The 26,404-nt window shown below is 34.1% G+C and overlaps 1 protein-coding gene across 50 annotated transcripts in view; it reads left to right on the top strand.

Moving 5' to 3' along the window:
• The window catches only part of LOC111052973 (MAP7 domain-containing protein 1), a 331,750-nt gene that overhangs the window by 292,831 nt on the left and 12,515 nt on the right, over positions 1–26,404 (top strand). For 28 of the 50 annotated variants that reach the window (XM_039432960.1, XM_039432975.1, XM_039432967.1 and 25 more), the window contains 9 exons: positions 1,828–2,004; positions 6,924–7,091; positions 11,443–11,745; positions 16,273–16,470; positions 17,988–18,139; positions 20,323–20,677; positions 22,442–22,560; positions 23,924–24,165; positions 24,558–24,687. In XM_039432960.1, coding sequence (XP_039288894.1) covers positions 1,828–2,004; positions 6,924–7,091; positions 11,443–11,745; positions 16,273–16,470; positions 17,988–18,139; positions 20,323–20,677; positions 22,442–22,560; positions 23,924–24,165; positions 24,558–24,687 — 1,844 coding nt within the window. The remainder of the gene's footprint in view (positions 1–1,827; positions 2,005–6,923; positions 7,092–11,442; positions 11,746–16,272; positions 16,471–17,987; positions 18,140–20,322; positions 20,678–22,441; positions 22,561–23,923; positions 24,166–24,557; positions 24,688–26,404) is intronic. The other 22 variants (XM_039432961.1, XM_039432968.1, XM_039432973.1 and 19 more) reach the window with 5 other exon arrangements.

Raw genomic sequence — 26,404 nt, 5'->3', positions numbered from 1 at the left:
ACTGTCTGCATTCTGAAGTTACATCATGCGCACCTTCGTGATTGCATTGTAATTTGGTGTTGAGTTTTTTTGTAATTTTTGGTGATTTGATCATCATCTGTCACCTGCATCACCTGATCAAGCAGTCTCACACTCTCATTCTCCACTATTTTGTTATTCTCGATCATTGTTTTTAACTTGTTTTCTCACATTCAAACTTCATGTTTCGTTTTAATTGTTCATTACAAATATGATATCAGTTTGAAAATAACAGGAATTTGAGCTCAAAACTATTTCTGTTACAAAGGAAATACATATTATACAGTAGGACACTATTTAAAAAAGGTTCAAATCTTGTTTACTGATGAACTCTTCCACATACATAGAATTTATTCCACATTGGTTTGAAGAATAAATAGATTAATAAAAATGTCTATGAACTTACAAATCTCTGATGATTGATTTAGGTGAGGGTAACAGTTACTGTTTCAAAATTATATAATTATATTTTGAACAATATTGTTTTATAAAATCAGTGGGAGAAACACTGTTGAACTGAGTCCATTATTTCTGTCTCATTTATTGGCATGATATGTGATTATTACATGTTGTTCAAGTGAAGTTAAACTGAATGAAATGAAATGAATACAGACATGCTAGCGTTGCGATATTTCAGTACTTCTAATAATTGTAATTATTCTGAAACGTTCCATTGAATTCTCAATAATAATTGACAACTGTAACAAGCTGTTCTCTTTCCAAATTCCGCACAGCTCATTAAATCGTTTGAAGCTATTCGAACACTTGAACTCATTAAATTTAACCATTGACATTCCATTCTAGCTATAATGAAAAACATGATACAGTTCAACGCTTGAAAAATAACGATAAATTCAGTTAGGTTATAGAGTGATGTGCAAAAATCCAGTTATTGAAAAACCATCCAATGAGAAGAGAACATTATGCAATGTAATAAAATATTTCGTTTCTATTATTTTAGTGGGCTATTGCAGTCATTTTATAAATTTATTTATTCCATCACTAAACACACTTTTTTATCAACAACACTCACTATTCAGAAGCAAATTGCATGCTCCTATCAAAGGTTTTGGTTAATAACTTTCTATACTCTAACTCTTTCATACTCTATTTTTTTCAAAGGATAAACTAAACAACACTGATATAGTCAGTGGTATAGAATATTTAAACATATAGTCAGTCACCTTATGAATAGGACTCAATTTTCTCAATACCTTGATAGAATCACTCAAATCAAATAGGGGGGTTTTCCAAAAAAATCATATAGGCTACATTTATACAGCACATACAAAATCAATTCAATGGTGGATTTTCCTTACAGACTGAATAAGACATATTAAAATATTGGAAACACGTACTAGCAAATGGATTCACAACACAGTGTAACATATTATCAATATTGATCACATTCTACAATATCACTGCCTTCTCTACTTGACAGGCCTTCAACTGAAGATGGCTTTGATAATATCTATCATGTAAAGGTGCGTTCAGATTTACGCGCCGCGAACACGTGAATTTCACTTTTCATCAGCTGATTATATCTGTATTTGTACAGAAACGGTAAGATACAGTTATAAAAAGCTTAGCATCAGCTGATTAAAAGTGAATTGCTCGAGTTCGCGGCGTGTAAATCTGTACGCACCTTTACAAGGTCCAACTGTACTTTAGAAACATGATTTTAGTACAGTAAAAATGTAGTACTGATTAATACATTATTTATCATCATTATAGAAATACAGAATGATAGAAGACAACGACATGCAGACATATTGTGTCGACTTTTAGTAAGATGTGTGTATTTTGCAGATTCTCGGATGTCTATGTCGATTTACGACGTATTTCAGTGGGACACTCCCCCCGCCCGCACCCCTCCATATTCCCGCACCGCCCCCATGTCCCCAGTTGACCTGAAAATCCCTTCCATTACGATTCAGCAGGCACCTTCGCAGTCTGAAGTAGTACTGTCGGCCGCCAAGGGTCCTGGTGAGTCATTGCAGCTCAGCTGTGCAGCCAGTGTGTGCTACATCCGTCTGTTCTATCCAATCTGTGTCTACTAACTGTCTTTAATCGTTTGCCATTTTCTGTCTATTTGTGTTGTCGTGATACTTTCGCTGTATTGTGTTCTGCTGCTACTATAGATCCAATTTTTCTATTACTTGATGTATCTCTGCCTCTTAAATTTGTACGTTACTAGGCTATGATGAATGTACAATAACATAAGGATTGCAATCCGTGGATGCAGGATGTTTGAGATTCTTGAGAACCACGACTTCCTACTGCTTGTTGTAGCTCCGCCCCTTTTCCAGAACTTAGCAAGATAATATGATGAATTCATGATCTTTGGTAACTTCCCAAGATATTGAGAATTCACAACCTCAAAAATCTCAAGATTTCGTAGAAAATGAGTCAATTAGAAGATATATCCTTTATGAGCTTTGTTCGGATGTCAGTGGTCTGATACTTTCTGTTGGCGCTCTGTCACTTCAATTCAAGAATATTCTCAAAGTATTTACGCAAAACTTTATCTTATAATTATATTAGGCCTACTTACATTTGCAAGTATCTCACAATAATTCGACTTATCCGTATAAGTCATCTGATTTGGTGCTTGTTACTTAGTATTTAGTGCTACTCAGAAACCAATCTTAGCTCCTCAATATTTCCAAATGGTTCTTCTATCCCTCCCCTTATGTCTGTTCATTCAGTTATATTCAATTCTAATGAATATCCAAGCAATAATATGTAATCCACGTGAGAAGCCTTTCCTCAACCAATTTTTTTAGTAATTCCGTCATTCAAGATACAGTCAACTGGCAACTGGTCTCAACAATCGCTCACCTGGTTATCTTTATCTCAGATTTGTATCTGGAACTGATTGTTTCAGTTCAAATCAGCTCTGTTCAAATGCAATATATCCTGAAACCAATTATCTCTGGTTACTTCCATCAAATCTGCTCCTTTACACTGTTGCATAGTTTTACCAATGCTGTAAATCCTCCACCATTCCTTGGGATTCATCAAGATGATGGGATCACCAGTTTCAGCAACGATTCTGAATAATGTTGATTGATGAGTTAATCAGTGAATTTTCCCCTCATGATGGCTTTCAGCTTGAAGCCAAATTGTCGGATTTATCTCTTTCTCGTCCATAAAAACCAATTGCGAGAATCTGAAACACTCCGAAATTCTCCCGATTTCGTAGAAAATGAGTCAATTAGAAGATATATCCTTTATGAGCTTTGTTCGGATGTCAGTGGTCTGATACTTTCTGTTGGCGCTCTGTCACTTCAATTCAAGAATATTCTCAAAGTATTTACGCAAAACTTTATCTTATAATTATATTAGGCCTACTTACATTTGCAAGTATCTCACAATAATTCGACTTATCCGTATAAGTCATCTGATTTGGTGCTTGTTACTTAGTATTTAGTGCTACTCAGAAACCAATCTTAGTTCCTCAATATTTCCAAATGGTTCTTCTATCCCCTTATGTCTGTTCATTCAGTTATATTCAATTCTAATGAATATCCAAGCAATAAGTCTTTGTAATCCACGTGAGAAGCCTTTCCTCAACCAATTTTTTTTAGTAATTCCGTCATTCAAGATACAGTCAACTGGCAACTGGTCTCAACAATCGCTCACCTGGTTATCTTTATCTCAGATTTGTATCTGGAACTGATTGTTTCAGTTCAAATCAGCTCTGTTCAAATGCAATATATCCTGAAACCAATTATCTCTGGTTACTTCCATCAAATCTGCTCCTTTACACTGTTGCATAGTTTTACCAATGCTGTAAATCCTCCACCATTCCTTGGGATTCATCAAGATGATGGGATCACCAGTTTCAGCAACGATTCTGAATAATGTTGATTGATGAGTTAATCAGTGAATTTTCCCCTCATGATGGCTTTCAGCTTGAAGCCAAATTGTCGGATTTATCTCTTTCTCGTCCTTAAGAACCAATTGCGAGAATCTGAAACACTCCGAAATTCTCCCGCATCTCCCAAAAAATACCGATTTTCATATTTAGTATTTTTTTAGTTACGGTATTTGAAATTGTTATGAAAAATACCATATCAATGTTGTTTTTTTTTGTACAGATTGCATCATATACTAACAATGGTTCTAACAGTAACTACTTATTACCCATCCAAATATGAATTATATTCCTGGTCTATATTCAACATCCAACTGCTATAGCATATATGAGATAATATAGCTATGAGGGTTTGAGATGATCATAACATCTCTTTGACACCTCAGACACATACAGTAAAGAGGTTTTGCAAAAACATTATTAAGTGACAAACACGGAATAAATACTGTTAATGATGTGGTTAGTTTTCATTATTCTTCTCAAAATTTACTTCTCACCATTTTGACGTTCTCTGCTCATACTAATTCATCGAATATTGATCTATCAAACTTTTCTTAGTCCAATCTCACTGCTTTAATCAATGGTTTTTCCAAGTTGATTATATAAATATATTTCAATTAATTTATCATTTTCGAACAGCATTGAATTTCTTGTAATATTACTTCTGTTTTTGCAAGATCTCTGCTACAAACAATTATTGAACTCCAACTCAACTCATTAAAACTCAAAAACTTCAATTGGATTCAGCGCTGAATTCAAAACATCTCAACACGTGCTTATACATTCAATAATCTCATAATGACTAACACTTCTTCATCCTTATCATCTTGACTCATAATGCATCAGTTTCTTTCAATTTTAAATTTATTTATCCATAGCCCATCAATTTTGAATTTATTTATCAATCATACATCATCTTCATTCATGCATCCAATAATCAAATTGCATGTTTGCTTTCAAATTTTCTTCATTTTTCGAAAACAGCTTGCAGTTGTACAATAATTGTCTCTAGTTTAGAAATAAGTTGTGCTGCATCCAGTCTGAGTTTTCTGCATTTACTGTATTCTATTTTATATATTTTAAGCGAATTTTATATATTTTATGTCTTATCAAATGGTTATTGTTTTCTAATTAGTTTACTTGTTGTAAAATCTGAACTAGTTGTCTAGACACGTTTTTGAAATCACAGAGTCAAGTATGAAGAATCTTCTCAAAATGTTCATGTTAATTATTGTAATCTAAGTTATCTACTCTTGAATGACATTCATGGTTCCCTCTTCATCGTTTTTCCAAGCCTACTTTTAATACAAATACATGAGATTTATTTCGTCACAGACAAGAAGATATATGTTTATAATTGAACGCTTGTGCAATCATCACTATACTGAGGGAAGACTGAGAAGAAAATATCTAATACTTTATTTTGATAAGTTGATAATCTTGACTATTTTCCAATTAGTGCTGTATCTATTACTACTTTTAGAAATGAATTTCAAAATAAATTCGTGCACAAACAGCTGAATATACAATAAGAATCAATGTGTATCCACTTCAACACAGCTTTATAAATCACAATGGTTGTAATCAATTCTCATTTTATAAACGTTTCGCTTTCAATAAGCACAAGAAGATTCAGCACTGTTCAATTCTATGAGAATTAAATCAACCAGAAGTCAACAGAAATACTGGTAAGATGAATTTGAAGTTTCAAGCAAGTTTCACAGAAAGTGTTATTTATGTCATGAAGCACCGGGGATCACCGGCATTGAATGTTACATTTTTATTCAGTATTTATGTGGTTGAGGGTGTAGAAATCAATGTATTGTAGTTATCATTCATGAAACCAATGTAGTTATCATTTTGTTTTCATAAGTTGAATGTTGGTTCCATCCTAGCATCATATTCGTATTCAGCTTCATAAGTCAAACATAGAGTAGAAATTGATGTTCTATTTAATCATATTTGTTTGCCAGTAATATATTTCTAGTAATTGCAAACATTTCTAAAATTAGGAGTTTATGCAGTATGGGATAGAGATAGCTCATCTAGAAATTTTCCACATACGGAAAGCCATGTATTGGATCCTATTCAAGATTTCCTGCATTTCCAGATGATAAACACACAAGTCACATACCATTCTGAGCAGAAATCACATTTGAATGTTGAGTAAAGTGAAAATGTCAAGGTCCTCTTTCTACTAGAAAAAAATTCTTAACAAAGCATAATAGGAATTCATATAGATGAAAGAAAACAAAATTATTTCAGTCGCGTTTCAAATAATATTCAAGTTCTAAATTAAATAAATCTTCCAGTGGAGGAAATACCAAAATAACAAAATGAAATTATTGATTTGTAACATCTACACAATTAAGTAAAGGAACTGTTTTTATGGTTTGATCTTTTCAAATTTAATGGGTAGTATCTGTAGAAATTATCAAATTTCTTGTTTCAACAAAACTGTAGATAGTGAACTATGGAGGTTGGTAGTCTATTATACTCTGTTCAAACAGGCATGAGCTCTGAAGGATTAGGCCGACCCTCCTATTACTCAAACACACAAGCGCGGTCTCCTTTTGTGTGTGAGTAAAGGGACGGTCTGTTACATATGCATTCGTAGAAGACCGATTAGCGCAGGTCATTGATATGTAAAATCTATATATACTAAGTAGTATACATAGTAAGCCAATGGCGCAGGTAGGCCGGGCGTGTGTGCCTGAGCGTGGGGGAGCGAGGGTCGACTTAATCTTTCAGGGATCATTGCCGCATGGACAGACTAGAAGTTTAAATGTAGGAAAATCGAGATAAAACGACGATCCTCTTTAAACAACGATTGACATTAATCTGTCAAAGATGAACACATCTAAGGCAACAACTACAATCTATGAGTTTTACAAGATAGATTCGAATTCAAATTACATTTATGAAGCAATATGAATGTGCTGTTGGGTTGGCCACATTAGTTTGTGTGTGTGTGTGGTTAGTGGTGATTCGGGTGCATTAGTCCGTTTGTGTGCATCTGTGTTAGGGGACGAGGGTGACGGTGCCACGTCAGCAAATTCGAGCAGCCTGATGGCGGCGGCGCGTGCGGCTGCCGTGCGTCGCAAGACCGACCTGATGCCGACCATTCCGGCGCCGCGCGACCGCGACCTTGCGCCCAGTCGGCCGCACAGCAGTCGCCAAATGCGATCGCCAGGTAACCTAACCTAACCGACCCCTTCTACACTTTCCGTCCATTAGCAATGTATCTCTTACTGTTGATTGTCTACTACATGAGTTGAATTCTTACACCAAAACTCACATTCTCCAATAACCAGGTAACCCAACCTAACCTAACCTAAACGACCCATTTTACAGTTTCCATTAGCAATTCAAAACTTCTCTCTTACAGTTGATTGCCAAATACTTAGGTTTAAATCTTATGCCAAAACTCAGTCTTAAATCATCAGGTAACCCAACTCAAACAGAACCAACCTGATCTAACCTCACTTCCATTTCACAGTTTTCATTAGCATCTTCAACTTCTCTTTCACAGTTGATTGTCAAATACTTGAGCCAAAATCTTATGCCAAACACACAGTCTCCAATAATCAGGTAACCTAACCTAACCGACTTGTTTCACAGTTTCCATTAGTTACGTCAACTTCTCTATTACAGTTTATTGTAAAATTCTTGGGTTAAAATAATCATATGCAAAAACTCCAATCACCAGGATATCAACCTCACCTAACCTCACTTCTTCTTTTGTTGGCAATCTTGCTATTATGATTGCCTGTCAAATATTTGAAGGTTGAAAGCTCAAACCAAATTTCACAGCTTCCAATCACCAGGTTACTTTGACCAGAATAAATTACCCCAACTTATAAATTACCACCCTACCTCTTATTACATTTTCCTTTGGAAACCTCTTTTCCTTGACATTCGTGGTCGCCAATGCAATCAAAATCATGGTTACCAAATCATGGTTACAACAACCCAACTTTAACTAAATTCATTCCTCCATCCTAATCTTATCCCACATCATAAATTATTATTCTCTCTTGTTCTACATTTTTTTTTTGAGAAAGGTAGCCTATATTGATCCAATAGCCTAATTTTAACTTTAACTATGTTAACAAAATAAAATCAAATCAAATTGCATGCTGCTACATTTCCTCTTCTGAGTTTTGTCTTTGTTGATTGAGTAATGAGTAAATGATAAATCAGAAGCCAATACATGGAATTTTGATGGACAACATAAAATTTATATTTTTTATCAAGTAGGCTAATGACTGAATGCAAATCAAATTATACATATCTTGAATGACATTACATGAAGCGTTAAACGTGATGCTGGTTTTATACCTGGCTGTGACCAGATCAAGAAAGTTCAGGTGCTCAATACTCAGGTAGGATGTATGTTATTTCTATTGAATTTACACGTATTCATGCTCGTATTTGTTTGATTCATTCACTTTGTAACTGCTGCAGCAATTGTTGAACCATGATCATTTAGATTTCATTCGTTAATGTAGTTTTTTGTGATGATCTTATTGAATATTTTCTAGCATGCCTGATTTTTGTTCATGTAATTTGATCGTTTAAGTATAGTTTTGTGTTATGAATGTTTATTTTGAAAACCAGAGAATCTTAGCATAAATGAAACTTCGGTCTGCTGACTTCATATTGAAGGTAAATATTATTTTGTGGAAAATTGTTTCCTTGTTGGAATTTCTGAGTCTTTCAATAATAGTAGTAGGTGGGAACCAATCTAACTTTTCATGTTGTAGACTCTTCGTTTTGAAATTTTTGTTCTACTAATTCAAATACCTATCCATGAGTTGGTACTAAAAATTTATTTAAAATCATTATAAAATGAAACCCATATCAAAGGCTCTCTCATAAGATCATTGCTTATAGAGATCTCCCAGAGATCTATCTACTTCGTTTTCGAAAGCTCTTATCAACAGTAAATAAAATAATGCAAACTTGATATTAACGGAAAAACTTGAGATAAAATAATATTTGCACATTAAAAAGCAAACATATTATACGAGATGAAAAGACACAAATCGAAATAATAAGATGTTTGATTTGGTGAATTATCATTCATATTTATTGGTATTCTAAAGAGGAGAAAACCCTCTCATGCAGATGTAGGCTAACTAGATTAAAATCCAAATAGAATGGTTAGGTTACATGCACTCCATTGAGATCTTAGTTCATAAAGAATCAGGCCGTGTAGGCAACTTCAATAAGTTCAGTTTTCCGTTCGTCAAGTTCCTGTTGCATTCATAAATTCCAGTAGATACAGTATCATATATTTAACTCCCAACATTATCAAATAATATCAGCATATTGCCATTGGAAAGCAAAAACCCAACACCTAACCATTCCCTAACCTAACATCTAACCTTTATGAACTTCTCACCAACTCTCTCCATTCTCACCAATCCCTAACTTTGTAGGAATTAAGTGCAATGTGCAGCAATGTAGGTGCAATATTTTGTATTAGCCTGCAACGAAAACATGATGCTATGAGACTCTTGATGCTATGAACTGAATGGATCAACTCTCCTAGAATATCAAATCAAATCTTTGTCCCCAGGAACATAATTACAATGGTTATAGAAGGAAAATACATTACAAATGCATTACAATAACATTAAAATGCAATATGAAATAAATTAAAGATTTTGAGAATAAGCATATCGATGGCTTAGTACACAAACATTGTATGTCCAACAATTGTTTTGTTTTGAGAAAACGCAAGTTGAAATTTTTTTTTCTACTAATTCAAATACCTATCCATGAGTTGGTACTAAAAATTTATTTAAAATCATTATAAAATGAAACCCATATCAAAGGCTCTCTCATAAGATCATTGCTTATAGAGATCTCCCAGAGATCTATCTACTTCGTTTTCGAAAGCTCTTATCAACAGTAAATAAAATAATGCAAACTTGATATTAACGGAAAAACTTGAGATAAAATAATATTTGCACATTAAAAAGCAAACATATTATACGAGATGAAAAGACACAAATCGAAATAATAAGATGTTTGATTTGGTGAATTATCATTCATATTTATTGGTATTCTAAAGAGGAGAAAACCCTCTCATGCAGATGTAGGCTAACTAGATTAAAATCCAAATAGAATGGTTAGGTTACATGCACTCCATTGAGATCTTAGTTCATAAAGAATCAGGCCGTGTAGGCAACTTCAATAAGTTCAGTTTTCCGTTCGTCAAGTTCCTGTTGCATTCATAAATTCCAGTAGATACAGTATCATATATTTAACTCCCAACATTATCAAATAATATCAGCATATTGCCATTGGAAAGCAAAAACCCAACACCTAACCATTCCCTAACCTAACATCTAACCTTTATGAACTTCTCACCAACTCTCTCCATTCTCACCAATCCCTAACTTTGTAGGAATTAAGTGCAATGTGCAGCAATGTAGGTGCAATATTTTGTATTAGCCTGCAACGAAAACATGATGCTATGAGACTCTTGATGCTATGAACTGAATGGATCAACTCTCCTAGAATATCAAATCAAATCTTTGTCCCCAGGAACATAATTACAATGGTTATAGAAGGAAAATACATTACAAATGCATTACAATAACATTAAAATGCAATATGAAATAAATTAAAGATTTTGAGAATAAGCATATCGATGGCTTAGTACACAAACATTGTATGTCCAACAATTGTTTTGTTTTGAGAAAACGCAAGTTGAAATTTTTTTTTTTTGTAAGTGTAATGCTATTTTCATTTAAAATTGACTCAACTGATGATATGTCAGTTATAACAATTGATAATCTGTGAACAAGATGACAGATCTCTCAATTCTTGGAATAAGATAAATAAAAAACTAGAACCACTTAATAAAAAGTATGTATGGACATACAACATTTAAATCACAATGATGCAAAAGTTTTGAGGATGCAGATATTGTATGTCCACAACACCTTCTGAAATGGTTAATCAATAACCTTAACAATCATAAGGTTATTTTAATGAAAAGATAAAAATATTATCCATGTCCTTAATTTATTTAATGTGTGAATGGGTGAAAAATGGTTTTATAATAAATTAATAATATTATCCCAAGAAACGGTCAAAATAGGCTCTTAATGAACTGAGATCTCGACGAACAGAGATCATCTCGAAATGTTTTGAAAAGATGAACATTCATCTGAACATTATAAAGGTAAAATTGAATAATGTTAACTAATCAAGTACTTTGATAGGGCTACTTGATAAGGGCTAATGCCTGAATTGATTGGGGCTAATGCCTTGGTTAGGGCTGCTACCTGCCTGAATAGGGCTACAGGAAATCACTAGTACCCTTATTATATTTCTCATAAACACGGCTAGATTCAGTGATAATGCCATTTGTAATGTTAATTAAATGCGAGAATACAATATAGTGCTTGCCCCGACGACAAAGGAGATAGGCAACTTGGTAGCAGACAAAAAACGACTGGGTATCGGTGGTGGTATAACGTGTGTGGTGTCGATGAATGTGGTATGACTGGTGGGTTGCTGTGTAGGACGCGCCTACTCGATGTCGCGCCTAGACGTGCTGTCTCGGCCGCGCAAGAGGCCAACCACTCCCTCACCAGCGCCCGACCCGTCTCTGTCGCGCAGCATGACACATCTGGCGCATGCGCCTGGCTCAGGACGCGGCACACATGCGTCCGGCACAGGTAGCGCACTGGGGCGCACGCGCAGTATGTCGCAGCTGAATGCGCCCGTGCCGCCGCCGCGCCCCACGCGTGCACAGCGACTCAGACGCAAGGCGCGTGACGCTGCCAACGCTAGCAGTCACTCGCTCGAACAGTCTCCCAGTCCAGGTAAGTGGAAATCTGCCCTTCTTACCTGTTACATCGTCTCTACTCACCCTTTCAATCGAAAGAGTTTATTGAACAAATTGAAAAAATAAACCTACAATCTTAATTTAAAATTGCTATAGTTGGGATAGGTTAGGTTAGGTCATACATGTACCGGTTACCTATAGCAGAGACAAATAAATAGATTTCGTTAGGTTAGACAGTATCTTTATTCTATGTCTATAGTGAGGTCCAAACTCGAGCACGAGCTTGCTCGTTTGTGGAGTTAGCTCCTAATATTTGATTTTGTAAATAATTTTGATTATTGCAGTGTATATTTTATACTGTAGTTTATCGACTTATTTAGTAATTTATGAGGGATAAAAAAATGAAGAAAAACTGTGAAACAAAATTTGTTATGTAAATAATGTCATTGAATAAAACATAATTTGATATTTCTTTGCGAATAAAATATAATTGATTATTTTAAACTAGAATGAACAGGTAATATTACATCAGATATACTGGTATCAGCTGTCATCTATAGAAGGCAGTGGTAAGGCCGAGAGTCGGCAACGCTGTTCTCTTATCTTTCTCCACTGCCATTATAACGTCGACCTCAGTATAGTTAACATACTTTTGGTCTGAACATTGGACTCAAATGTCATGGGATCGATGGAAACAGTCACATATTTGGAAGATTATCAATCATTGTGATTTGGAAAAGCAGTCTTGCAGTCTTAAGCTTATTCTATTCTACGAATTGTGCCTGTACCTATGAAGATAAAAAATAGTCTAAAATTAATATTCTGCAAAATTATCTTTTCATTCATTGATGCTCATAGTCGATGGCGAGTGCGTGAATCTTTAATTTTCTACATCAAATGTCCTTGTATTGAAATTAGAAATCTCCAACTCCAACGAATTGTCACCATAATATCTAAATCTAGTTACAATGAAAATACAAAGTGAAGTGAATAATGAATAAATGAATATGCACTATAAACCAAATCTAAATTGCACTGGAAATTCAATGTAGGCTTATTTGTTGGAAGAGATGATGTAACAGTACTGATTTGCATGGACCTTAATATGTCTTACTAGATTTGGAATAAATTCATTTCACACAAACATATGAACAGTTTTCAAATAAGTTGAGAATTTTCTTTCTTTGTTAACTTCTATTCGTTTTTCATGTTCACCTAACATGTTAGACTAATATGAACATACAGGCTACAAATTTAGTATTGTAATTCCGTATTTATTTTTCAAATGATTAACTTGGTTATTTTTCAAATTCAGAGCTTGAATTTATATTTTTTTGGGCATGCTATCATGCCTATTTATTGAATATTTATTTGTTTCTTTCCTTACTCATCTAATTCTTGTTTTATTTTGTTTTATCCTTGATGTTTTTCAATGTTGTGTGCATGTCAGTATAACAATTTAGTTTCATAGAATGTTGCATGATTGTCATGTTTGCTTTAAATATGTGCTCTACACTGATCGATGCTTATTGGTGCGTTGTCTCTTCAGTCTATTAATCATGGCTACTGTAAGTAAAACTTCAATTTATTTCCTTTAATTGTAAGTGAAACTTGTGCATAAATGGTGACGGAAACTCACTATCATGCTTCTGGTGAAGGTCTGCAAATATAATGGTAAGTCTTGGAGGAAGTGAGTATTAACCTAATTTTATGCTTAATTTATGCTTTTAAACTGCTTCTCACTTGTGTCTTCTACTCCTTATTTCAATGAAATTGTTGAATCGATTCTCCACATATTCTCTGTTGTACTGTGCTCTTGGATTTAACTTGAAAAGACTTTTTTCTAGTTCTTGTTACTGGTATTGGTGATACACGTGCTACAAATATTTCATTTGATATGTTCATTTTTGAAGAATTCTACATTCTAATTTGTTAAATTATTGAACTAAAACAAAATATATTTTCTAATATTCTAACTAGAATGATTATTTACTGATTTTATAATAATTAATTTCAGCTTCAATCGTCATCTTGATGAGGTTCCAAAGTAAAAGTAAGATTGCACTTTGCAATTTTATAATCATAAAATAACATCTTATTTCACACCACTCGAAGTTCAGTGCTTTCTCTTTTGTTTCGACAATTTTCTGCTCAACAAAACGAATTCTATGATGAGTGTTGTAGCTAATAAAACTTATCTAAATAATATTATTAAACAAGAGTCATATTCTATGTCTCATTTTTCATGTGAATCCTAACTAGCCTTGACATGAATTGACCATCCATTATTTCACAAATACACTGATCAATTTTTATGAGCGTGACCTATTTATCAATTATCACTTTCAATTCATCCAATAATCCAATCCCCCCTCCATGTATATATTTTTGTATGAATTATAAACAGATGCTTTTGTTCCTGTGCATACTGTCTATTGCAATCCTATGCTTTTCATTGTATAGTACATATTCAACGCGGTACAAAAGTACTTGTTTGTTGGTTTCCAATTTTACAAAATTCTTACTTTATCATTAATGTGTTGTTGACGTTGCATATTATGTAACTAATAATTCCTCTTGTAAACTATTTAATGTGGTGGAAGGCCTGAATTTGCCGAATTTGTGTGTGTTCTCCAATTCAATTTTTGTGTAAATTCGTAGGCTATATGAACAACAACACATAGTTATTCAAGATACGGGTCGGGCAAAACACAACCAATTTATATCTTTGACATTGCTATGAATTTCATTACATAAATTTCTGTAGCAGTAAAGTTACGGTCACTTATACATCACTGCATGTCAGAGTCTCTGATGACATAGTACAGTCAACTTGTCTCTCTTGATTGTACACATTTTTACTTATTGAGCTCAAGTTCATATTTTCTAAAATATCATCAAACTGTGTATGAATACATTTCCCAGTTCATACTCATATTGCATATAACGACCACATAGATTCAATTCTAATACATTACCTTTAAATTTGTCAATTTTTGTAAGTGCAATAATGAAGAAATTTGAAATCGGTTTTATCAGATAATATTAGATTAGGAAATTTTATGAGCTGGTAATAATCAGTGATATTCTACACAAAACGCTTCTGTCCAACTCAGTGTTGACTGTACTGTGTTAATTAGCTAATTCACTACTTCAGCACTACACACTTATTCTGGTGATGCGGTTGGTGGCGATTCTAAAGTTTAGATTCTTCTAACTAATAACCTTCTATTTCTAAACATCCAAAAATATTATACTCCACACCGGCACATGGAAATGGATTGATATAAAGTTTCTGACAGTGCACATTTAGTCAGTGTATTCCGTTATCTATTAAGCTGGGTCGACACTTGAAAAGTGTTTGACAATCATGTTTTTCTCAAGGAACGAACATTCTTAAAAGTTGCACAATGTTTGTTCTCATTCCTACAACTGGCAAGCACATAATGTTCTAACACATAATGAAGTTTGACAAACATGTGTGTCAAACATCTGCTAATTATGGACCCAGCTTTAGGTGGAGGTTTTAATATCAATTTCACTACTTGAAGGATTTGACAGGTGTTATGCTTGCAAAGGTGTAATCACTGCTACGTTGAGTGCTAGAGAGGACTATAAAATCCTTACTCCACCTAATAATGGATATTGCACTATTATGATCATTAATCACAAAACCACTTGCAAGAAGTACTTGCAATCAGTAGCTGAATATGTCTGTATAAAATGTGTGCTCGATGTCTCCACTATTCTATTTTTTTTTTAAATTAATATTAATGATCCTAAATTGCAAATTCAGCTATTCTGACCTGTGTGTGAACTGTAAAAATTGGGTGCTTGAGGTCTTCATTCTTGTTTCCAATTATTAATCAGAAACTACGAATCTAGATCAAAGATAGATTTTTATGTGTGTGTCTGTACTGTATAGGTGTGTGGGTGATGTCTTCACACTTTTATTTAATTAAGGAATCGCAAATCTAGATAAAAAACGGAACTTGTGTGGACTTCTCTGTAATTGACATTTAAGAGCCATTTGAGTGTGTCTGTACTCTATAGACATGCGCTTGAGTCTCCACTTTTCTCTTCAATTATTAATCAGAAATTACCAACAAGACCAAGCACAAAAATTGTGTGTGTACTGAAAGTGATTTTAGGAACCATCAAAGTGTGGTTGTAATGTGATTTAAGTGTCTGTTCTGTATAAGTGTGTGCTTGAGTCTCTACTTTTTTCTTCAGTAGGCTTATTATTGATCAGAAACGGCAAATCAAGATCAAATATTCGATTTGTGTGTGTCTTTACGGTGAGTGTTGCTAAGAAACCTCAAATGGTTTGAGGTTCAAATATGTGTCTATACTGTAAGTGCGGTTCAAGAAGCATTCAAGTGTATCTGTACTGTTCATCTGTGTGTTGAGTGTGTCTTTACTGTAATTGATGCTTAAGAGGTGTACTATTCATGTATGAGGTGCCTATTGTTCAAGAGCCATTTCATTGTGACTGTTGTGTACAAAACGGTGTGCTTATGTGGTGCCTCTTTGTGACGCTTGCTTGTTGGGCTTGGCATTGCAGGACTGCGCTCAGGCGAGGTGACGCCGTCGCGGCCACAGTCTTCGCTGAGTCAGCACAGTGTGTCCTCCTCGTCGGGCATGACCACTTCGATGACGTCATCCAATGTGCGCAGTCGCCCGGTCGCCACTCCGCGCAGGCCACGGCCCTACTCCATTGCTGTCACCGGCATTTCGTCCGCTCCCGACACCCCTAGACAGAGTAAGACAACTGTTGGTTTGCTATCCTTGTCATTGGGCAAAGTAGAATCATACTTATCTAGTTCTGCACCGTTGTCAAATTGGATGAGATGTCACCGATATCTCCTCCGTCCCGAAAGCCCCAGACGGAGTAATGCAACCTAAACTGCACTAAGTCTAGCTCTTGGAAGATCCACTTCAACTGTGTAGTGATCGTTAGTTCATTGGGAAAAATGATCTTATTCGTAAGAATCACTTAGTTTGAATTTAATCTCACTATAGGAATGTCATGTACGGTATCAGTCATAATGTTTGTGCAGATATGGGGCAAGTGTTTCACAAAAAATTTCACATATTTATTTATTGATTATTTCTTAACATTTTCACTATACTCTTGATAGTATGCTATTTGTGAAAAGTGTGACAATTGCTATTGCTAATAAGGGTTGTGAATGAAGGACAAGTATTTTACTTTAATACTGTTCTATCTTCACTGGGCTTTACAAGAGATTCCAATGTATTTTAAAAGTAATTCAACTATATCTTTCAAATTAATTGTTTATGTGTTTGTGTTTTGTTTCAATGTGGAAATTAGTGAAGAATTGGAAAATCGCACATAACCTTTATTTGGACAATTTATTTTATGAAATTGGGATGAAAAGAAGTTTTGTACTGTAGTATGTTTCTTTGTCCTTAAGTTGATTGTAAATGATAAATAAAAAGTAGAAGTATTTCAATGTGATTTTTCATGTATATACTTATTCCATATTTCATACATTTTTACTGTATTTTACAAGTAATTTGTCTGTACTCTTCATAATGGTTGTGAAAAAGTGGGAAAAGTAAACCTAATGTTGATTTTCTGAGCCGAGTGCCTCATAGCAATTTTCAGCTGAAAACTGTTCAGAAAATTACTGTAAACAGCGTTCCATTTCCACTTTCTTCAGCAACAGTGGGTAAAGAACTTGCAAAATTCAAACAAAGATAGGCTCACAAGCAGTATGCGGCTTTAACTGCTGAAACTTAGAAATACCTGTTGTGAATTCCTCTAAGTATAGTAATGTATATTATGAAATGAATAAATCGGAAGCTAATTATTATCAAGTTTACAAAATAGCTAAAGATACAATATTAGCTCCTCTGATTACAAATGAATGCTACTGCTTTGTATAGCTCATTTTGTATATTCTTCCACATTTTTGTACAATCATAAATTCTTATCCTTCAAGTTATAGGCACATATATTTCCAAGGTAACGATCAAGTTCCTTTACGATTGTGGTACCACATTATCCTTCAACAGATCATTGTATTTCTGTATATTTTTTGCACTATATTCAAGATTCTTTGTCATGAAATCTATGTTTGTATATGCTTATCAAACAGGCCGAATCTGTAATTATTTCTAAATGTGCTTAATGCTCTCATAGCCTTTCATATTCACTTTCACATACCTGTCACGTAACTGGAAACTTATCAATTGGTAGATCGATTATTATTATTATTATATAAGATTTAATAATTTTTATCGTGGTTCCAGGTTTAAGTTCAGAACATCGCGCTGGAAAATCAGGTGCTTCAGCTAATGAAAAGCCTCCATTGCCAAAAGTGCACACCACCAAGAAACAGCCAGCGCCTGCCAAGCCAGAACTTGCCAAGAAACCAACTTCTGAGAAAATTAAATCTACCAAGGTAAACTTTCATGACTGATATTATCGTTACAGTACCAAATCTTGGAATTCAAGCTATTATCAGTAACCGAAGTAACCGTACTTCTTGAGAACATTAGAATATTTGACCGAGCGAAGTGAGGTCTAAGATTCAAGTCGACGGTTTTGCATTTCTCTTTATGTTTATATTTATGTTTTTATGTTCCGCATTTACAGCGAAACGCAGCAATAGATTTTTATGAAATTTGACAGATATGTTCCTTTTTGAATTTTTCGTCGACGTATACATAAGGTTTTTTTGAAATTTTGCATTTAAAGGATAATACAAAAGGAAAAGGAGTCTCCTTCGAACGCCAATATTACCGTAAAAATCAGACTTTAGAATTATACATCATAAATCAGCTGTCGAGTGGATTATAAATTGCATGCAATGACGCATTCAATTCAATATCTCAATTTACCTTGGTGAAAAAACAGCTGTTGTGTAGACTATTAATTACATGCAGTGAGGCATGCAATTGATAACTTGAAGTAGCTTCGTATTTTCTCCCGACTTTTCTCTGCTTTCAACTCGGTAAGCTTTTGATGATAGTAGCATAGCTGTTCACATCAAATTATTAGCATTGTCGAAGCAACAACCCAAACAGCCATTGGTCGTTTATACACCGATATCTCGCCGACAGGACAGAATTTACTGTGATGGACAGTATTAGAGGAGACTGGTTTATACCAGCGCGAGGTCTACTGTTCACAGAACTACTAGTAGAATCTTGTTGTGCCTACAGTAACTATATTATAGGCGATTATGAGTAAAATCGCTTGCCTTTACTTATTAAAGCATATTTTTGTGATTATTAACTTCGATATAATTTCTTTAATGTTTTTTCTATATTCCCAATATAGTTTTGGAACTTGAAATAGTGATTCGTAGATAATAGCGAGTAAAAATGAAAGGTAGGTAACGTAACCTGAAACCTGAATCTCCAAAAAACTTTTGAAATATGTCATGATATTGTAATAAATTTTGTTCCATTGACAAAAAATAATGAAGTTCTCATATCTGTCTGTAGAAATATGATGGAATTCTCATCTCAATAGATTCCATAACATTCAAATATTTTGTTTTATTAGTTGACATCCAATAAGTCTGACGAAAATATTGTAAACACAACATTGGATATAAACTGTGGAAAAGCCAATAGTTCTACTTAATGATTTTAATAAACATGTAAGCAATTGAAAAATAAAACACATAGCCCATTATCATAACATTATTATTCTCATTTAGTGATATTTCAAATCTTAAGCTCGTGGTAATGCAACTGTAAATCCATATTATATCAATAACTATTGACCAATTATTGAACATGTTTTGGGTAGGGTACTCAGTACTGAAGAGAATCAATAATAGAAGTCAAGATTCACTTAATCACGGTTAAAAATTTCATAAAATGTTATATTCAATTGAGACGCAAAAAGTATTTTGAAATTGTGTTATTTGAAGTTCGATCCAATAAATTGGATGAGGAAATACAATAAAATTGAAATTTATCTTTCTGCATATTTATCTAGATCACTGGTTCCCAATAAGTTGTCCGCGAAAGCTCTAGAAGTGGTCTGCGATGAGTCCGAAGGAAGAGAGATTAATGTTTCAAGCTTTATTAGTGTTTTTAAAATTTTCTTTATTGCCTTTATTGAAGTCTAATCAATTTCTCTTCGAAAATGTTATATCAAACTCATCGTGAGTTCCAAATATGTTTACAATCAGTAAAAGAAGTGATAGGTTCCAAATTTATAATGCTATAAGATAGGACTTAAAAGTTTGTTGGGAATCTTAATGGCGGATTTGTACCATGTGACCGGGCTAACCAATCAGAAGCGTGACAGTCAATGGCCATACTGTGGGTAATATAGTTACTGTAGTTATGCCTAGTGTGACTGGTGCAGTTAAGTGCTCAAGTAAATTTATGGTACGAGTAATTGAGGTGAAGAAATAATGAGTTATTATATAGGTATATAAGTCCAAAGGTAGCAATCATTCAAAAGGCCCACCATTGTTCAATGCTAAGACGGTCTCAGGCCACAAACTCATGTTTTGACGTAAATTTGTCTCTAAAATATGAGTATGAGCAATGATCATTTTTTATTGTAATTGTACTTGGTGGAACAAATAAATTGAATGTGGTGCCCGGTTGATTGTGACAGAGTTCAGCGGCCACTACACCAAAAGCGACACCGCTGCAGTCACCAGGCGTGGATGCGCCACCACTGCCGTCCGGCGGTGACACCCTGGTGGACATCACCACAACCACCACCTCCACCACCGCCACCATGGTGTCCAACGGTGGTGACTCCGATGCAGTGGTGACGGTGAGCGAGACCACCACGGTCATCACCGAACAGCCTCTGTCGCCAAGTGCTGACGTCAGCGAAAGCAAGCCGCAGCCGACTGCTGCTGCCCCCAAGGTGGAAACACCTGCCGCCCCCGCAGTTCAGCCCCCCCAGCCGCAAAACGTACAGCAGGATACGTTGAACGAACTTCCCGAGAGTGATATGACTGGTCAGTACTCTTGATGCTTATTTATTTTATGTAGTATTTTTTATCTTGGGGTCATATACACTTTCTACGTTAAACATTGAACCACGATTACTTGTTAATTTGGCCTCATTTATTTTAATGTGTTACATTCCGTTTTTAAACGATCAGCTGATTTATCTTCGTTTAAAGTGAGATAATGCACTGGGGACAAAAGCACACCTCACCAACACAGGAATATCTAATATAATATTCTTCTTATTAAAATGTATAAATGCAGGGCTACTTTCTTTTATTTATAAAATATAATTATAGTACCCTTTGAAATTATAATTCTATTGTCATATTCTTCATTCATTTTCGAGGTTTAGTTCTGTATGAAACTGATTTCTTCAATCTTTGTTAGCAGATAACTCGTGCTCCGCAAGGGTTCGTTTAAAGAACAAATAGATTGAATTTGGTTTTATAATATAGTTCCTTGTTGATATTGAAAGTAACAACTGTAATAATTTACAATAGAAAAACAATTTGATTGGGCTTTCATCTTACGTAAACTTTGCATCACAAATCGAATAAATTTGTTTTAATTATTAAAATTATAATCATCCGATTAACAAAAAAGAAAATAGGTCTTCAAGCATCCTTGAATGCAAATTCTTATGAAAATTTTCAAGTTAATCAGTTCAGTAAATCAGACGTGATGTGTCAAACATGTATTTCGTATCCCGTACTTTTATAAGCCTACTCCTTTCTTTATTTATAGTATAGATATAGAAGAGGAAGATATAGATAAGATAGAAAGAATAAGGAGATAGAAGATAAAACTGTTGAATACACTATTTTATCTATGACCACACTCAAGCAAAGTGTAACAAACTGGAAGCATGAAGTATTGAAAACTTGACAAACTGAAAATTTGACTTACTAAAATCTTGAAGTACTGAAAATAGGCCTATAACCATCCTCGATAAATTAAGAATATATACATATATGTAAAATTTTCTAGTAGTTCAGACTTGACGATGCGTCATTCGTGTATTTCCTATCCTGTACAAATCGAATCAAAATCATTTATTTACCAATTATAAAGATAACAATAATGAATGAAACAAATACTTCATACTCATACAGAATAAAAATAAAATTTCAACTTAAAATTTAATTGGCGTTGCCAGCAAAACCTAAGTTTGTGTGCTAGCAACGAGTACCGTACCAAAAGATTTAATTTAATTTAACACAAACATAAAAGATGATTAAACATTTTATTTGAATGGTAGTAATAATAAATAAATAAGTTAAATAATAATAATTGTAGTAATATAATATCTGAAAAAAAATGTAACTTAGTGAAAATAATATCAAAGAAAAAAGTTTTTTTTAATAAAGTAGATTCTAACTGTACATCAAGCGAAAAACATTGTTACTTCTGATCCATCTCTCTATATTTTTAATAGCTGATCTATTAAATCTATCTGAAATTAATTGGTCTGGCAAAACATTCATCAATCTATTACTCATGTATATGAACTGCCTGCGGCATACTGTTAAATTTGTTCTAGGAATGCGGTAATGAGATGATGAACGGAAAATATACGACGGAATGTTAGTTTCAAAGAGATTTTTATACTTATGAACGGCTAGAATTGAGATTTTCACGTAAAGTTGTCTCACTGTTAAAACTGGGAACTCTGCAAAAACATTTATAAGCCTGCTATTTTCTTTATTATATTATGAATATAGGATAAACTTCTTAACTATGGTAATGTTTATTGATGTTTATGTTTGTAGCATCGATGATAGCGAGGAAAATCACGACAGAGGAGGAGGCGAAGGCGGCGTTGGCCGAACGCAGACGGTTGGCGCGCGAACAGGCCGAACGGGAGGCCGAACTGCAACGTCTCAGGCTGGTCAGTACATTCCGCCATTCATTCGTCCATCCTATTTAGCAGATTAATTAGAATGAGGAATGAACAATAGTCAATAATGTTCAACCCCTGTGTACATAAGGCATCCTGAAGTGATAGTACATGAATCTGTTCAAAGAGTGCTTAGTTGGAGAAAGGAATAGCCGCTCGGCAAGCAACTAAGAGTTCGAACTGAGTTCGATTTTTGGACAGTTTCACTCAACGAATTTCCTTCTGCTATCTAGTTCTTTAGTCAATATTTGCAGTAGCAGATGTCCTTCATTCGATTTATATAGCTTTCATTGGATAATCGAATTAATTATTATTGAATCTGAATTGATGAATTAATATCCAATAATTGATGAATTGATAGAATAATTGCACTCCCTTAAAAATTGAGGAATTATAGTATACTGAAATTAACATGCAATCGATTTCTCTTATAAGTTAATCTTATGTTTGTAAATAAATACTTGCAGTCGCTGAATTCTTCAGGGTACCTAGTTAATAGCATATTAATTTTGATATCTGTTTAAAAATCATATTTTCTCTTTCAAAATTATACCTTCTCCAGTACTTGGATTACAAAACTCAGATTTAATCATTAATTTCTTTTGGATTATTCTTGGAGTGGAAAAACTTGCGGCTTAAACAGAAATTTGGACCTAACCTCAAAATTTGGACTATATTTTTCAGAAATGTGCTAGAAATAGTAAGGCTGTGCCTGGTTTCTTTTCCACTATGAATTTTTGTAATTGAATGAAATGAATATAAATTATTAGATTAAGATAAGATATAAGATAATTAATTATTATTCTTTAATAATTATTAATTACTAAATAATTGTTAGCTTATTATTTTCATCTTGTTGATCTGTATAAATGTATGATCTTTCTCTCTTTTTGTTTATGACTTTTAAATATTGTGAATGGGATTAAATCAAATTTGAATTTGAATAGTTGATTCCATTACCTCTTATCAGCTCGTTCGTGCGTGTCAGGTTCGTGCGTATTAGATGATTTATATGCCATTATTAGAGTAGTATTCAAATGTTTTAACAGTTTTGTCATTGAAGATGAAGAGATCATGTCTTGTGCATTCTGGAGCAAGACGACATTTTAGGCGGCAATAGGTGGTCATCTAACTGGATATCACAGCAGTAGCAGTGCGAATCGTCAATTTGCCTCCATGCTGTGCAGTTTTCTCTTGTTCAGCTTTTTATCTGTGTTTATATGAACAATTATTTTACATTTACATTTAATAATACACACATCAAATACATGATTAGAAAATACATCAAATACAAGTATTTTGTATTCAATATCTTATGAATGTATTTGTTGATGGATTATTAATTGATTTATAGGAAGCGGAGAGGTTAGCAGAAGAAGAGAGACTGAGACAAGAGGAGGAGGAGCAGCGGAGGGCTGAGGAGGAGCAGTTGCGACTGCTGGAGGAGGCGCGTGCGGCTGAGGAGGTGCGCCTACAGGAGGCCATCAAGGAGACGCAGAAGCGCGAGGAGGAGGAACGCGCCAGAAAAGAGGAGGAGGAGAAACTGAAGAAGGAGAAGGAGGAAGCTGAAAGGAAAGCCAAAGAAGAAGCTGAAAAGTGAGTGTGATGCCTTATTAACTTAGCAGTAATAAGGAATTAATTGAAAATATAGTTTTAATAAATTAGCTGAATAATAATAATAATAAATAAGTTTAATAAATGAGTGAGTGTGAGTGTGCTCTGTTAATACGATCCAGGAATTATTCGGAAAATAGTTTAATAAACTAATTGTTGAGTGATCGAGGACCAAGGCCCGGTTGCACTAAAGCCTTTTTCGAAAAGACGGCTTCTCTGATTGGTTGTCGTGGAATTGATCTCGGTTAAAATTCAACCGGTTTTTGTGCAACCGGCACTATTATGTTTGAAAATTATTGAAAAATTTTCACAGTTCAAAAACTATTTCGTCCAATCGAAATTTACAATTACAATGACATATTTCTCAATTGCAGGCAAAGACAAGAAATGGAAATAAGGCTGAAGAAAGAGGAGGAAGATAGGCAAGCGAGACGTAAACGTGTAGAAGCAATTATGTTAAGAACTCGAGGCAAGGGTACCACACCCACGAGCACGCCAACCAAGGTACCGTACTAAGTTACATTGCATTTTTTATACTTTTAGAATATCTTTCACGTATTTCTCTACTTCTGAAAACAAAACTTGAAACTCCCTTATCTCCCTAAACTATAAATATTTGTACAACGTTTACACTGTACCTACAATTTTGTTAATTCCCAGCAGTTTTTAATTTCCCAGTGAGTAGTTTTTTGCTGTGTATTAAAATTTGAAAGCATTTACTGTATTACAGAGAAAGCTGCCCACACACTGGACATATGAAATAACACTTCGTGCTTCTAATAACTACTTTGTTAGGATTTTTCTATCATCAATGGACTGCTAAATGTCCATGAAACATACATTGTTAATACATTTATCAATTACTGCTAGACAGTATTGGAATGGATCCAACTTATTTTCCATGTTTCATTTCTGTGCTGGATTAAATGTTCTCAATTAATAATTATTGTTCATCATCACTACACTTCATAATCACATTGTAGAGAAGAATGTGCTTTTCTTGTTCTTCTTACTGTCCCATTGAAGAATGCAACTTCAAATGCAAATTTACTTTGTTCAAATTTACAAAATCACAGAAAACCATGCTTTTCAGGAATAATTATGTATTTTTTTATGTCACTGAATTTGATTTAATTTGTGTATTCTATCAAAGAGTAAGTATTTACTAGTAATAGTTTATCAAACTTCAACTACTATTTCGTCCAATCGAAATTTACAATTACAATGACATATTTCTCAATTGCAGGCAAAGACAAGAAATGGAAATAAGGCTGAAGAAAGAGGAGGAAGATAGGCAAGCGAGACGTAAACGTGTAGAAGCAATTATGTTAAGAACTCGAGGCAAGGGTACCACACCCACGAGCACGCCAACCAAGGTACCCTACTAAGTTACATTGCATTTTTTATATTTTTAGAATATCTTTCACGTATTTTTCTACTTCTGAAAACAAAACTTGAAACTCCTTTATCTCCCTAAAATATAAATATTTGTCCAACGTTTACACTACCTACAATTTTGTTAATTCCTAGCAGTTTTTAATTTCCCAATGAGTAGTTTTTTGCTGTGTATTAAAATTTGAAAGCATTTACTGTATTACAGAGAAAGCTGCCCACATGAAATAACACTTCGTGCTTCTAATAACTACTTTGTTGAGATTTTTCTATCATCAATGGACTGCTAAATGTCCATGAAACATACATTGTTAATACATTTATCAATTACTGCTAGACGGTGTTGGAATGGATCCAACTTATTTTCCATCTTTAATTTCTGTGCTGGATTAAATGTTCTCAATTAATAATTATTGTTCATCATCACTACTTCATAATCACATTGTAGAGAAGAGTGTGTTTTTCTTGTTCTTCTTACTGTTCCATTGAAGAATGCAACTTCAATTTCAAATTTACTTTGTTCCAATTTACAAAATCTCAGAAAGCCATGCTTTTCAGGAATAATTATGTATTTTTTTATGTCACTGGATTTGATTTAATTTGTGTATTCTATCAAAGAGTAAGCATTTACTAGTAATAGTTTATCAAACTTCAACTTTGACTTGGTTCATCCAACTTGAATTCAAGAGTTTTAACTGTCAGCGTAATTCTGTAAGGGTCTCTTCGCACTCAGCTACACTACGCTGAAATACGCATTTGGAAGACTTAGCCGTTTCATGTTGAAATCCAAGCTACTAATCTGTCTCGTTCAAATCAGCGTAGCATAGCT

This window comes from Nilaparvata lugens, chromosome 7 (genome assembly GCF_014356525.2).
Source record: "Nilaparvata lugens isolate BPH chromosome 7, ASM1435652v1, whole genome shotgun sequence".
Classification (NCBI taxonomy): Eukaryota; Metazoa; Arthropoda; class Insecta; order Hemiptera; family Delphacidae; genus Nilaparvata; species Nilaparvata lugens.
Note: the sequence above shows the minus strand (reverse complement) of the source record. Positions and strands in the feature narration are given on the sequence as shown.